Below are 14,397 nucleotides of genomic sequence, written 5' to 3'. Positions count from 1 at the left end.
ATAAAAAAAACTATGAACAAATCCCTATGCACACTGCACAGATCTTATTTTAAAGTAAAAAACAAAATGGGAACAAATACAATATTTAAAATAAAGAACAAGTAAATTTAAATCAACAAACTGACCAGTATTTCAATGGGAACTATGCTCCTCTCACTGACCACCAATGAAAGAGGTGCCCTTCCGGAAGTGCAGCGGGGGCCGGATAAATGGCCTCAGGGGGCCGTATGTGGCCCGCGGGCCATAGTTTGGGGACCCCTGCTCTACTTGGTCTGGCCTTGACCTCTCTTAACTCCCCTACCCCGTCTCCCTCCACTCCAGCCTCATGGCCACCTTTCTAGCCCTGGAACACAGCAAGCCTCAGGACCTTTGCACTTGCTATTCCTTCAGTGTGGCGTGCTCTTCTCCTGATATCCCCATGGCTGCTCCCTCTGACTAATTCAGGCCTCTGCCCCTCAGAGAAGCCCTGCCTCTGTGCCCACTCCACCCTCCACCCCCTTCCTCCTGCTTTAGTTGCCTCCATGGCCTTTGTCTCCACCTGATGCAGTGTTTACTTGGGTCTGTTTTTATTTCCTCATGAGAATGTCAGCTCCATGAGAGCGGGCAGTTTTGTCTGTCTGGTCCACGGTTGTATTCCCAGCACTTAGAGCCATCTGAGAACACAGTAGCCGCTCAGGAAAAAAAAATATTTTTGCTGAATGAATATTTCTAATGAACATAATCATAATAAGGACAGCCAAGTGGGTACGAGTCAACTTGGAGCCGGTTTTAACTCTCCCTGGCTTTGTGGCCTTGGGGAGCCTCGGGGCCCTTAGGGGGTGAAGGACTCCATGCTTTTTGGCTCACTGTGAGTACTAGACAATGGCACCCCTCAATGTATTGATGGGTGAAATGATCCCCCATCTCTAGCCTTTGCTTTATAATATCTCTCCTGAACCCCAAGGGGAGAAACAAGAATGGCAGATTGGCGGTCAAGCCGGGGTTCCCTATTATACCAATAGGTTTCAACCTTTTCACACTTGGGGAAAACAGGAGGAGGATTTTGGGGACCGCTACGGCAAAAAAATCACCCCGAGCGTCAGCAAATAACGACTTAGACCAACCACCGAGTCCATAATCTTCGTACAACGGCGGGGTGGCTGACCCTTTCGCAGAACCGCACGCAATTTCTGGCGGCGATTGGAAAACACTGCCCTGTACCATCCCTCCTCGTTTTGCGTCTATTTGCAATTTTCCCAAATATTTAAAAAAAAAAAAAAAAGGAGGAAGAGAACATGTAAATTCAAGGCTCAGCTCGTGCTACCACGAGCTTCCACTTCTGGAGGAGATGTGCCCTTGAAGAATGGGGTGCACCTGGGAGTCCCTGGCACCGGCACCCCCACCCCCTCTCCCCAGCCATCCCACCGGCTGGAAGTGCATTGCTCACTCCCCACATCCAGCTTCCGTCCTCGCGCGCACGTCCTGAGCCTGATCGGCCACCTGATCTCCTTCAGCTCCTGACGCTAATCTGCAGCCAATCTAACACCCTGCGCCCCCAAATGGCTGTGCCGGGAAATCTCACAGACACAAAGATCCCATTCTGCATCCTTTTCCACTTCCACCTTCGCTGTTTTGCATCTCTGCCGGGCTGGAGGCCCAGCGGGGCACCTGGCAGGGACAGTTCATCTTTGCAGATGGCTCCTGGGCTCTGGGCTCAGGGCTTCCACAGAAAACCGGCCTGGGGAACGCCCAAGCGGACAGGAAAGTCATTTCAGCTGTGCAAATAGATGCTTCCTTCTCCAGGATGGGACGGAAAACGCATGTTCTTGGGAACAGCTGTCTGCCGCCCTGGGAGAGGAGACACTGATGGATGTTCGAAGGAAAGGCATGCCAAGAAAGCAAGAGGCTGGCAAGAGGCTGGCACCCCTACTGGGCCTCAGGTCCCCTACCTGTCAAACAGGTTTGTTTACATGATGTCCAGTTTCATCGCATGGGGCCGGGCTGATCTAAAGCATCAACCCCCAGCTCTGCCACTCACTGTGTGGCCTTGGGCAAGTTGCCGCACCTCTCTGAGCCTCGTTTCCTCATTGGTCAAATGCAGCTGATGGTCGCTGCGCACACTCCCCAAGGTTGCTGTACCGTACCCCTGGGGCTCTACGTACCAAGGCTGGAGCCCAGGAAGTGGCCAGGCCAGGAAAGACGGCTCCCATGATCACTGTAGTCTTTTTCCCACGGAATACGGGATCCGGTCAGATTTCTAGTCTTAACGGTGGACACCTCCAGCACACCCCCCAGTGTTAAAAAGCCTTGGCCTGAACGACAAGGGAGAGCTTGGCGTGGCGCCCCACCCGCTCCTGGCCAGGGTTCTGCTGAGGGAGCCCCCCTGTCCCTTCCTTTCTCGGGCCGGCCCAGCCACGGCGTCCTGACGGCACCACGTTCTGGAGGAGAGGAGGTTGACGGCGCTCTCAGGCCCCCTCCGGCTTTCCAGGTCTGGGAACCCACAATTCCAGACCCGTGGATAAGGGACGGAGACACCTAGAGGCAAGCTGTGTCCTCGGCGTTCAGTCAATTAAATCACAGCTTGGGCTTCTTCTGCTCAACGTGTCCATCCCCCGCCGGCATGAAAGCAACAAGGGAAACCCCCCCCCCCGGGCTGCAGACGCCCCCTCCCTCGTGGGCTCTGTTGTTCTGTGAGTACCCACTCTGTAAAAGGAGCTGTGTGCGGGGTGCTTCACAAGAGCGCGACCCGCTTGTACGGAGGAGGAGATCCAAGCCGAGCCAGGACGATGATTACAGCGCCGGCTAATACGTGCTGAGCACTTACGACGTGCCGGGCATGGCTGCAAGCATCACGCACGTAGTGCATCGGCTCAGCCCTGGAAACGGAGCTGTCGATGTCCTTTCCGTTCCGCAGAGGAGGAGACCCAGAGACTTCGAGTTGGGTTAAGTTATCCGAGCAGAGAGAGCTTGGCTGGATTCGCCCCCAGGGGTGTCTGCTCCCAAGCCTGTGTGTGACTCAGCACCAGGCTGGCCTGTGTTTTTCTACCATCAGGAGGCTGAATGATCCACCGAAGGCTGATGCAGGGGTTGGACATGCACCGGCACGAGGGTCCACACGAGGAGACAGCAGCGTCCACAGCCCCAGGCGGGCGGAGATAAACGGCTGGCCGGGAGAGGATTCAGAGGAGGGTGCGATCGCTTGCAAGGCGGAAGAGCACAAACTGAAGGGTGCACGAGGGGACACGGAGACACAGAGATACCGGGAAGGGCACTTCTCACGGCAGGAACAGCAGCAGCGAAGGCACACCTCGGACAGAGTTTCCGCTAAGGGCGTGGATTTGTACAAACGTGTTCACCGAAGTGGACTCGGCCCTGCCAGTGGGCGTGACGCAAAAGCAAACGCCTCTTGCTCTTAGCTCTGGAACCCGGAGGTAAGCAGGGTGTGAGCAGGGATTCTACAACGGCGGGGACCTCGAGGCGGGGACCTCTCGAGGCCTTTGAGGTGCTCCTGTCGCCACCGGGGAAGCCCTGGCCCACAGAGAGGCGGCCCCGTCGCCCCGCAGCGCCTCCATAGGTCAGCTCTTTGGAACATACACGTGGCTGAGAAATAAGACCTGTTGTGAAAAAAAAAAAAGGGCCCTAATGCAAAAAAAAAAAAAAATTATAAAGAAAATTGGGACCCACTCAACAGTTTTGAGCAGGGAAGTGACATGATTGGAGCCTGTGTTGACAGGCCAGGCATCTGAGCACATTTAAGGAGGGAGTGTGTGTGTGTGGGGGGGAGCAGGGGGAACCTTCCGTCAGTCCAAGACCACAAATAAAAAAATAACCTGTCACACGGAGCCATTGGAAGCAGCGAGCGAGTGTGGGATCCGCACACTTTTAGACTGCCTTCCTCTCGCACACCCCCTCTCCATCTGCCGCAAAGGGCACCAGCGCGCGAGAGGGAGGGGCGCGGAGGAATATTCCAGCTCTGGGGGCCTCCGGCGTGAGCGCGGCAGCCCAGATGGGGCCCCTCGGGCGGGAGTCACGTCGCTCCCGTGAGTCGTCCTGTGCGAGGGCCAAGGGGCTGTCAGCGCCGCCACCGTCTTCAGCCTACTTCTCAAAGGAACGGCTGTGACTCAGTTAAAAACTTCTGCCCCCAGAGGAACCCTTCCAGGACCTTCCATCCGAGCCTGGAAGGGGGGCTCCCTTCCGCTCCCTCCAGCGCGGGCTAAGCAGCCCCAATGACGTCCTCGGGAACCTCTTCTTTCCGTGGGGGGGGGGGCACAGCCAGGAGGCGTCGGGATTCAAAACCCAGGCTCCCTACCTTGGATAAGTTGCTCCTCTGGGTTTTGGACTCTATTTTCCTCATCTGCCTAATGGGGCGTCTTTGTTGGCTTGCTGATGGGTGAGATGAACGCCCACTGGCCGTTCGTAGGGGTCTGGAACACGGCTCCTGTGCAAAGTCTCCTGGCTGCTCTTGGCGTGTGGTTCATTCACATCAGGACTTCAGGCCCAGGCCGGGCGAGGAGTGAGTCTCCCCCCAGGGGGTGGGTACAGGAAGAACGAATGGGCAGAAGTTACCCAACGAACACGAACACGTGACTCTGAGGACCTTCCAATAGCCAGAGCCCAGCGGGGGTGACAGCCCCCCACCCTTCTCTTCTGGTGAAAGAGGAAGCGAGAAGAGCCCCACCACTTAGGAAAGTACAGAGGGGCCGGCAGCATGTGACCTCTCTACCGAAAGGCTGGAACTTCACCGGGGAGCCCCAGGTTTCCCCCCAAAGCCTGAACCCCAAGTCGGCCTCTCCAGGCCGGAGAGGGGAGAGGGGTGAATGGGAGGGAGCTCGTATGAGGTCAGCCCCATAGGCGATGTCCCAAAGACCTAGGTGGGGCCGAGGCAGGGGCCAGCAGCGTCACGTGCTGCTGCTGCTACAGAACCAGGCTGTGCAGGTGGCCCGTCCTCTGCCCCTCGTCCTTTTCTCAGTTTCACCCTCTCCGTCTGCGAAGTTGTTTTTAAGAAACAAGCCTCACCCTGGCTTCAGGCACCCGGGTCGATGACTTCACCGGCACCTTTTTTTAGAATTTCCCTTTGGCGGCGCTGGGGCTGAAAGCCCATCTTGAGAAACTTCTTCCCCGGCCTCCTCCAAACAAGATAATTGTCGTGACCAGCCAGCCCCCTCTTCAAGAGGGTACGGTCATGTGAAGCCACCGCGATCACGTGACACCTTCCAGGCTGTCTCGGTTTTTGCCGGAGACACGAGTCATCATTCAATCCAGACCCGCCTTCCTTAAACCTGACACATTTGAGTGTCTCACTCAAACAAATCCATTTTCTCAGGAAATGGAACAACTGCCTCCCGCCACCTTCCTGCCCTTCTGTCCCGCCGCTGCTCCGCTCTGGCGTGCTCAGACCGACGGAGGGACGGGCCTGAAGCCCCCTCCTGCAGCCAAACCCGGCGAAGCCCAGGCCAGGACCCCCCGAGCGTGAGCGTGACCAGGAACCTAAGAGTGACCGATAGAGCAGAAGAGTGAAGGATGCTGGGAGGCCTGGGCGATGATAGTGACACCCCATCCCACCACCACCACCACCACCACTACCACCACCCTCAGCCTAGGAACTGATTCTCGCCTCCTAAGATTTATTTATTTCAAAGTTAATCTCGGCCCCTGCGCTGCTCCCACTTTTTCAGGCTATTGATGCTGAATGGATTGGAACGGAAGTTTTATGGTCTAATCTTTACCATTTTATAGATTGTTTTTATAGACAAAAAGGGAAGAGATTCTCTCCCCAGAAGGGTGGTGGTGATCCCAACCAAGCCAGAGAGCCCTGGGAGAGGCGGACGGGCGGGCAGTCCATCCGGACGCTTGTTAGCCGGCGTGACCGCGCGTTTGCCGGAAACCGAACCGCACGGGGTCCCGGTTGGAGAAGGGTCTGGGACAGACATGGAGGAACTTGGGCCCAGTTCCCTGCTGTAGGAAAAATGAAGCATTTGTGAGAACGCTCGTGCGTTTCCAGGCCAGGAAGGATGGCAGGGGCAGGGGCTGGGACTTTGCAGGATGTGCATGGCCGGCTCAGGCAGGAAAGAGCAGATCCGAGATGCCAGTCAGCAGAGAGAGGTGAAGTCTGTCTACCTGTTTCCTTCCGCCCAGCAAGGCCCCAACTTGAACCGAAGGACCCCGGGGAATGGGGAGGGCGTGCCCCACAACGTGGACCCCCCCCCCCCCCCCCGTTCAGGGGAAAGTGCGGGGCAGAGAGAAGCAGCTGTTTGCCCCCACTTCTCCTTCCACCCACTCTGCCAGTTCTCCCTTTCTCGTGGCTTTCAGACGGTTACCAGTCTCTAGGCAAATGCAGCAGGGGGAGGTAGATACTGAGCTCATCTCTGCCTCTTTCCTCAAGGGAGGGAGGGTGCAGAGACCCCTCTGGCTGACAACACGGCTTCAAGAAGCCCAAAACCGAGACCCTCATTTCTTCCCCCCCACCCACCCACTCTTTAATGCCATTTCTCTGTCCCCTACACCCTCTCAGGAGGCCCGTGGCTTTTGGGGTTTTGTTTTTTTGGTTTTGTTTTTTTTTTTTTTTTTTTTTTTTTGCAAAACCGCTTTAAGAAGCAGGACTCCTGAACGGTGACCTCACCCCTTGGCGAACACATGCTAGCCTTCAGAGCCAGCCTGCTGGAGACAGCCAGGTGTTTGATGTAGGCCAACAAAAAGACCTGTTCAGAGCCACAGGTAATAGCCCCACAGAGCCCCTGAACTGCAGGGAGCTGCCTGGCAGCCCCGGGAAGGCAGGAGGATGGGGGGGGGCAGCAAGGAGAACGGCCAGCCAGAGGCTTTGGCAACCACAGGGACAATCCACAGCGTTTCCATATCAGGATCTGTTGATCGCAGAAGCTCACCCCAGGGTTACAGCGGCCTCCCTTCTCCTCTCTCCCCATACAGACACGACCAGGGTTTTACTCTGCGCACCACAGGGAACGCTCACTCTTCCCTCATTGCAACAGCCTGTTTCTGTTCCATCCCAGGCAGAACCTGGAAGACCTCTGCCCCCACCCACTCCTCTCAGACCCCGAAATCCGACCCGTGGAAAGCATCAATCAGTGCAGGAAGAGAGCTTCCAGAGAAGTCAGGGTGCCTTGCTCTGAGAGCCACTGACGGCCTGCCTCCCCCTGGGGACTGGGCAAGGGCCAGGGGCGCCACTCATCCGGGGAGGGGCCAGTGCCCAGCACAGGGGCACACAGGAGTGGGGAGGGACTGGGTTCCATCCTTGCCTGTGTGACCTTGGGCAAGTAGCTGGCCCTCTCTTGGCCTCAGTTTTCGAATCTGTAACCCTGGTTACCAGGCGTCTCTACCCCTATGACTGCTGACAGCCCAGTGGCTCCCAGGGGCGGTCTGAGAGGCCTGAGCCCGCAGTTTCGAGAACAGCAGCGGTGGTGGGGGTGCTTACCTGCCCAGGTACAGAACGCAGCGATCAGCAGGCAGAGCAGCGGCCCGAGGCGGCCGGGGGCCGGGCCGGCGGGCTCCATGGGCCGCGGCTGCGGAGCGAGGAGGGAGAGCGGCCGTGAGTGCGCGCTCGGGCGGGCGCGGGCTGGAGCGGGGAAATGACTAAGCCCCCCCTCCACCCCCCTCCCCGCCCTCCCCTCCCGGCCGGGCTCCCCCTCTTTCCCTGAACGGGCGCCTGGAGCTGCTTAGGAGCCGCCGTCACCGCCGCGATTTTCGGAGCAACCCTCCCCCCCCAACCCAGGAGAGATCGAGAGACTGGCAGACCCCAAGCGCGCGAGAAAGGAAGCCCGGGGCGGCCAGAGAGAGGCGGCAGGAGAGGGAAGCAGACCCAGGGTAGCCAGGCAGAGAGCCAGAGACACAAGGAGGCGAGAGAGGGGGGAGAAAGCGAGGGGGTGGGGGGGGGAGAGAGAGAGAGAGAGAGAGAGAGAGAGAGAGAGAGAGAGAGAGAGGGAGAGGAGTGCGCGAGGCGGCGCGCAGACCGAGACAGACAGCGCGGGAGAGAGGAGGACCGCGAGCCCGGGTCCAGGGCAGCCCCGCCGGCCACCCCCGCCGCCACCCACCTAACCCCGCCCGGACTCCTCGCGGCGGCGCCCGCGGCTCGCCTCGCTCCGGGCCGCAGTCCTCACCGCGGCCCCCGCGCGCCCGGCCGCGGCCCCCTGCGTCCCCTCCCCGAGCCCCTCCGCTCTCCTGCCCGCGCGGGGGCTGCGGGGCCCCGCCACGCCGGCCCGCTCTCGGCGAGCGCCCGCCAGCCGCGCGCCCGGGGGAGGGGAGGAGCGGAGAGAGGGCGGGCTGGAGCCTAGAGCCCGGCCGGGAGGCCAGCGTCGCCCCTCGCCCGCGCTGCGCCCCGGCGCCCACCCCCGCTCGCGCCCACCGCAGCCGCCCCGGGAGGCGGCCCCGCCAGCCCCCGCCGCCAGCGCACCCGGCTCGGGCTCCGGCTCGGGCTCCGGCTCGGGCTCCGGCTCCGGCTCGGGCTCCGGCTCCGGCTCGGGCTCGGGACTCGACCAGCCTCCGCCTCCAACAATGTGCCAGTTCAGAAGCCCGCGCGGCTGTCACCAGCCCCGAACCGCCCCCTCGCCTGCCCCCCTCCCACTGCCAGCCGGACTCGGACCTGCGTCGCCAGCGGAGGCTGGAAGGCTCTGCGAGCGCCGCCGGGGCTGCCCAGTGCCGGGCCCCCCGCTCCACTTTGCGCAAACTTGTTTTCCTAAGGTCAGCGCCGCGAGCTGGCTACATCGTCCTCTTAAGGTGGACTGGGGAAGTTGCGGCCGGCCTCCCCGGCCTCCTGACTCCGGCCGCGGTCAGCCCGCGCTTCCCTCTGGCGACAGGCTGGAGGCGGCGAAGGGCTGGGGGAGCGGAGGGGGTACGGGGGTGTCTGCCTTTGCCCCTCCCCAAGTGGCCCTGCCCCTTTGCCCCAAGGCGGAAGGCCCCTGTCGGAGGAGGGGGGGCTGGGGCCAGAGGGGGACCCCCGATTCCTTCGGAGCTGGGCCTAGGTGCAGGAAAAGCAGGAAGTAAGTGAATGTCGGGGGGAAGGGGGGAGAGGAAGGAGAGAGTGACGGTACAGAAATAGCGTGTGTGTAGGAAGGACTTCAGTGCCTCCTGGAAGAGAGGCGCAGGTTGGAGAGAGCGAGAAAGGGGGCTAGGGCCAGGAAACTGGAGAGGAAGGGTCTCCCCACCTCCCCGGGGATGGTGGGCTCTCTGCCAGGGGCCTCTCTTGTCAGGGGTGGCAGACTCAGGGGGTGGAGGGGAGAGGTGACTTGAAGTCCAGGGCTCCAGGGAAGTAAATGCCAGGCAATGAGGAATCTGACAGAGAGGGAGGGGAACAGAGGCCAGAGGGCTGGAGTCAGAGAGGACAGAGCTCAGTATCTCTCTGTCTCCCCCACCCCCTCCATCCTCCTCCTCTCCTTCTCACTCTGTCGCTTCCCCTCTCCTTGGCGATAAGCAGTGTTCCCAGGAGAAGCCGGGTTAGTGATAAGGAGTTGCAGTGTTGGCCACCTGGCAAAGGTGGCTCCCGGACTGTGGGAGGCAAAGAAGTCCAAGATCCTGGGCTAATAGGAGGGTCTGGGGCTCGGAAACAAGCCGCTGTTAAGTCAAGGCTATGAATGAAGCAATCAGAGGGGGTTCTGGCCCCCAGAGAGGAAGCGGACTTGTCTAAGGCCACACAGCAAGGCCAGAGATAGACACTGACATCTGAAGTTCTGAGTCCCAGGCGAAATAAAGACCTTTACAAAATGACATCCCACCCACCCACCCACTCCCATCCCAGCCTCCCTGTCAGATGCCTGGTTCCTGGTCTTGCCCTAGAAGGGAGACAGGCAAGGGCTACAGCTGTAGAGAGCATAGACCAGACCCCTTGGGGTTCAAATCCTGCCAGCCACCTCTTAAGAGCCAGGTAGACGTGGGGAAATACCTTATCCTGTCTGTACTTCAACCTCCTCCTCTGAAAGGAGGCCACCTGGAGTATCAACCTGAACAGGCTGGTGTGAGGATCGGACGAATTAATATTTGTACAGCACTTTAAAGAGTGCCTAGTGTGTCCCAAGTGCTCCATAGCATTTGATAAATAAGTCAAGTGTTTGACAACAGTCCTTGGGAGCCCATAGGGTTCTGGGCCATATTTAAAGTGCAGGGGGAGTTTTTGTGTTGTTTTGTGTTTTTTTTTTCCCCTGTGAGTATGGGAGATACAGCCGGGACCCACACAATGTCCCCGGCCATGACGCATTTATATTCTAGTGGCGAGACAGGTAAGTAGATGAGTAGAAATAATTAATGAACAACAGAAGATGGAGCTCAGAGCGCGAGAAGGGTGCGCTCGCTTAGATAAGGGTAAGGCCTCCCTGGATAATGGGGAGCTGAATCACATGAAGGGGCCGCCAGGGGGCCCATCGTTGGACTCCATCTGGGGTGAGGGTTGGGGCAGGGGCTGGTGCTGCTGAAGTTCACAGATGAGGCAGATGCCTAGGGATGTCCTGTTCCAAGAAGAGAGGAAACAGCATGAATCAAGGCCCTGGGGCCAGTTTGGCTAGTGGGGAATGAGTGAGGGATGGGGGAGTGTGGTCCAGCTGGGTGGCCTCTCAGGACTTGGTAAAACCGTGCATCGATTCTGCAGATAGGAAATCACCGGTAGGTTTGAGCAGGAGAGCATCATGGTCTGATCCTTGTGTTTAAAAGGCTGGTCTGGCCGCCAGGGGAGAGTGAGCTACAGAGAGGCGGACAGGGAGCCAGGGCCCAGTGAAGAGCTTGTTCTGGGTCCTCCTGGTATCTGAAGTGGGGGATAGGGAGGCTCTAACTCTTCAGGCCACATCCGGCGGAGACCATGAGGTGGCCAGCTGAGACTTCTGGGAAAGCCCATCATCACTGGACTCCATCTGGGGTGGCGGCTGGGGCAGGGGCTGCTGCTGGAGTTCACAGATGAGGCCGACGCCTGGCCTGGGCTTCCCAAAGGTCCTGCCATTCACCTTCCCCAGGACACGGACACACACACACACACACAGACCTGCCTAGGATTAGAAAACTGCGGATTACAGGAGGATAATAACCGAACCACCTGCTAGTTATTTATAGCCCGACAGGCAGAGGCTGTCCACGGGGTTTCCCAACACGAGGGCAGTTCCTCTGCCCCAGGAGGAGGCCTAGGCCTTGTTCTCTTGATCCAGTGTCCATAGAGAAATCACCCTTGGCCCACTGTCCAGGCTGGGAGGTCACTGAGACCGTCCAGGCTGGGAGGTCACTGAGACCGATGAGCATCCTGAGGTTGGGGGCCACTGTATTTAAGGTCACACGGTGAGATTATGGCAGATAATTGAGGCGAATCAGCCAGCTCCATCGAAGGCCTTCTGGGTTGGCTTGGACTACAATTGTATTTCCCTTCCTACATATGCAATCCGTGCACACGCTCAACAGTGTTAGTGACGCATCTGCTGTGAGCCAGGCTCCGTGCTAGGTGCTGTGGGTACCGCAGGTGGGCAAGAAAGCAGACGGAAACTCTCGCCCCGGGGCACGGACGCTGCAGGAGGGGTGAACACACAGGCCAGTATATAACATGCTTAGCCGGTCAGATAGGGAAGGGGGCCAGGGAAGGCTCCGAGGAGGTGGCATTTGAATGGCTACCCGAAAGGCTCAAAGGCGGAAAGCCAGAAGTGGGGTCCACCTGTGGCTGCCCCGCCTCTTCCCCGTCACCCCTGTGTGCCTCCTGCCAGCAGCATGGCCCACGGCTGGACCTCCCCTCCCCCTCCACAGCCAAACCACTGCTCAGCGCCAACGTGGCTGCTCCCGCCCGGGTGGAAGCCTCCACCCCCTCCTCCCACCCAGGGCACCCTGTTTCCAGCTTTAACCCCCTCTTCCTCCATCTCTTTCTCCACTGAGCCGCCAGAGGGGTCTTTCTATGGGATGCCAGATCATGTCCCTTCCCTGTGGGGAAGACCAGCGGCGCGGCGGGAGGAGGGGGTCACCAGGGGCTTTTGCAGCCGAGAGTGCCCGGTCTGACTTAGGTGACCCCAGGGAAGATTGTGTTTGTGAGCCTCAGTCTCCTCACCTGTGAAACAGGAATAAAAGGTAGAAGAGCAGCTGCAGTGGGTGCCTATCTGGAGTTCGCCTCCGCGGGTGGGGTGACGGTGACAGCGTCCCTGGGGGGCGCCTGGCCCTGCTGTCTGACAGCCTCCGCAGCTCCAGGGGTTCCAAGAGGCGGGGAGACTCGGCCGGGGGCGGAGAGCGACTGGACCACGGTCTCTCTGCCAGAGGAGGCTGGAACCTGCAGGGACCCAGCTCGGCCTGGCACCGGCCCCGCCGGGGCTCAGCTCCTCACTTCCAGTAACCCTGGGCCGGCGTCAGCAGGCAGGCCCGCCGTGCCGCCTTTGTGTGGGGCTTGTCAGGAGGCTGGAGCTGCCAACGACCTATTTTTCTGGGCAAGAAGAGCCATTTGGAGTGAGAGCGGCCTCAGCTTTGGAGCCAGAACAATCAAAATAAAAACAGCAAGGACTCCTAGGCGGCCCCGGACCAGGGTAGCAACAGCCCCCGAGAGGAGCTGCTGACAGCTGGGCAGGGGGGCGGTGGGGCGGGGGGCAGGGGGCGGGAGGTGGGGGGCAGGGGGTGGGAGGCCCCACGGCACCCCTGCTCGGCTGGCCTGCTGGCCGGTGCCCGCTTCTCGCCAAGGCTTCTTCTGGCCATTTCATGGCCGGTGGAAACCAAAGTTCAGAGCGATCGGGTGACGTGGCCTCGGGACGCACAGATAGATAGTCCAGGTTGGGACTCAATTCTTCAAAGAACAGGTTCCGAGTTGTTCCCGCACCTCCTGTGCCTCACAGGCACATCCATGTGACCTTCACACCACACCTGGGAGGGGTGCTAATTATACATTTTACAGATAAGAGAGCTGCCGTAGAGAGAGAGAGGATTCTGCTCACAGGTTGCCTCCTCCAGGAGGCCTTGCCAAACCACCCGGTTAAAATAGTCACCCTTGCCCTGGCCGGTTGGCTCAGTGGTAGAGCGTTGGCCTGGCGTGCAGGAGTCCTGGGTTCGATTCCCGGCCAGGGCACACAGGAGAGGCGCCCATCTGCTTCTCCACCCCTCCCCCTCTCCTTCCTCTCTGTCTCTCTCTTCCCCTCCGGCAGCCAAGGCTCCATGGGAGCAAAGTTGGCCCCGGGGCGCTGGGGATGGCTCTGTGGCCTCTGCCTCAGGCGCTAGAGTGGCTCTGGTTGCAATAGAGCAACATCCCAGAGGGGCAGAGCATCGCCCCCTGGTGGGCATGCCGGGTGGATCCCGGTCGGGCGCATGCAGGAGTCTGTCTGACTGCCTCCCCGTTTCCAACTTCAGAAAAACTTAAAAAAAAAAAATAGCCCCCCCCCACGCCCTGCTGCAGTGCACTCTGTCCCATTCCCATTCCCTGTGTCGTTTTGTCTTCAGAGCAGGCATCGTGAGCAGCCAGCACTGTGTGTCCTTATTGCACTGTGTCTGTCTCCTCAACTAGCCACAGCCCAGCACAGCCCCCGTGGCCCAGCGCGTGTCTCTGAACACACAGCAGCGGCTCAAACCCCAGCACCGCCAAAGACCAGCAGCGGGCGGGTTACTCTGCCCACATGGGCCTCACCTGCCCAGATTCAGGTCATGATAGAACTATCACTGAAGGTTTCCAGTCAGGGTTAAATGAGGGAATATAGGAAAAGACGTGGGCTGTTGCCATTGTTTTTTCCCAGCCATGCAGCCTCCCCCCCCCCCCCCGGGGCCTTCAACAGTAAAGAGTAGGCTTCCATCAATATGTATCCACTTACAAAGCGGCCTGCCCAAGATCGCACGGAAGACCTCCACAGAGCCTGGATCAGAAGGTGCGTGGGTCTCTGAACCTCTGTTCCAGCACACCTCACTCTAGAATCACCTCTTCACACAGCATGCCTCCCCCACCCCGTCCCCTGGTCCCCAAGTGAGCAGGCATCCGTGTCCCCCCGGAGAGGTTTGTTCAACATGGATCCTAGGGACGCATCCCCAGAAGTGCCGGTTCAGCAGGTCTCGGGTAAAGGTCCGAAAGCCTGCTTTCCTGCCAGGTGCCTCTGCTGCCCGGTGCTCACAGCCAGAGAGCCACTGACCAGCCTGGTGGGAACAGTTCACGAGCCCGGGCCCCGCGTCCCTGCCGGTCCGCCCATCCATCCCTGTGCTTTCTGTCCTTCCCCCTGCCAGGCCAAGCGAAGGGGGAGGTGACAAGCCTCTGGCTCTGAGACAGCAGCACGGCTTCGAGGCCGAGGGGCTGTGACAGATCACAGAGCCAGGACCCGGGGGAGCCCGGCAGTAATTAATGCTTTCCTGGGGAAGTCAGAGACCGACTGTGAGCTCGGCAGGCAGACAGGCCAGCGGCTCTACGGCTCTCCTAGCCCTTCGGGGGTGGGACCGCGCTGTCAGGCCCTACACACTGTTCTCGGGCCCTGGGGACCTGGCTCTGCTAGGAGCTGA

General features: G+C 59.6%; 1 protein-coding gene across 7 annotated transcripts in view; it reads right to left on the bottom strand.

Annotated features, from left to right (window-relative positions):
- LOC136309490 (tyrosine-protein phosphatase non-receptor type substrate 1-like) overlaps positions 1–12,461 on the bottom strand; it is a 46,642-nt gene extending 34,181 nt beyond the window's left edge. The window contains exons 1-2 of one of the 7 annotated variants that reach the window (XM_066237659.1): positions 11,993–12,461; positions 7,409–7,496 (exon numbers count right to left, since the gene is read on the bottom strand). In XM_066237659.1, the coding sequence (XP_066093756.1) occupies positions 7,409–7,487 (79 nt within the window). In that variant the 5' untranslated portion in view covers positions 7,488–7,496; positions 11,993–12,461. Of the gene's footprint in view, positions 1–7,408; positions 7,498–8,024; positions 8,216–8,383; positions 8,545–8,572; positions 9,626–11,992 lie in introns of those variants that run through there. The other 6 variants (XM_066237654.1, XM_066237661.1, XM_066237655.1 and 3 more) reach the window with 6 other exon arrangements.
- Positions 12,462–14,397: the final 1,936 nt, after the last annotated feature.

Source organism: Saccopteryx bilineata, chromosome 6 (assembly GCF_036850765.1).
Source record: "Saccopteryx bilineata isolate mSacBil1 chromosome 6, mSacBil1_pri_phased_curated, whole genome shotgun sequence".
Lineage (NCBI taxonomy): Eukaryota > Metazoa > Chordata > Mammalia > Chiroptera > Emballonuridae > Saccopteryx > Saccopteryx bilineata.
Note: the sequence above shows the minus strand (reverse complement) of the source record. Positions and strands in the feature narration are given on the sequence as shown.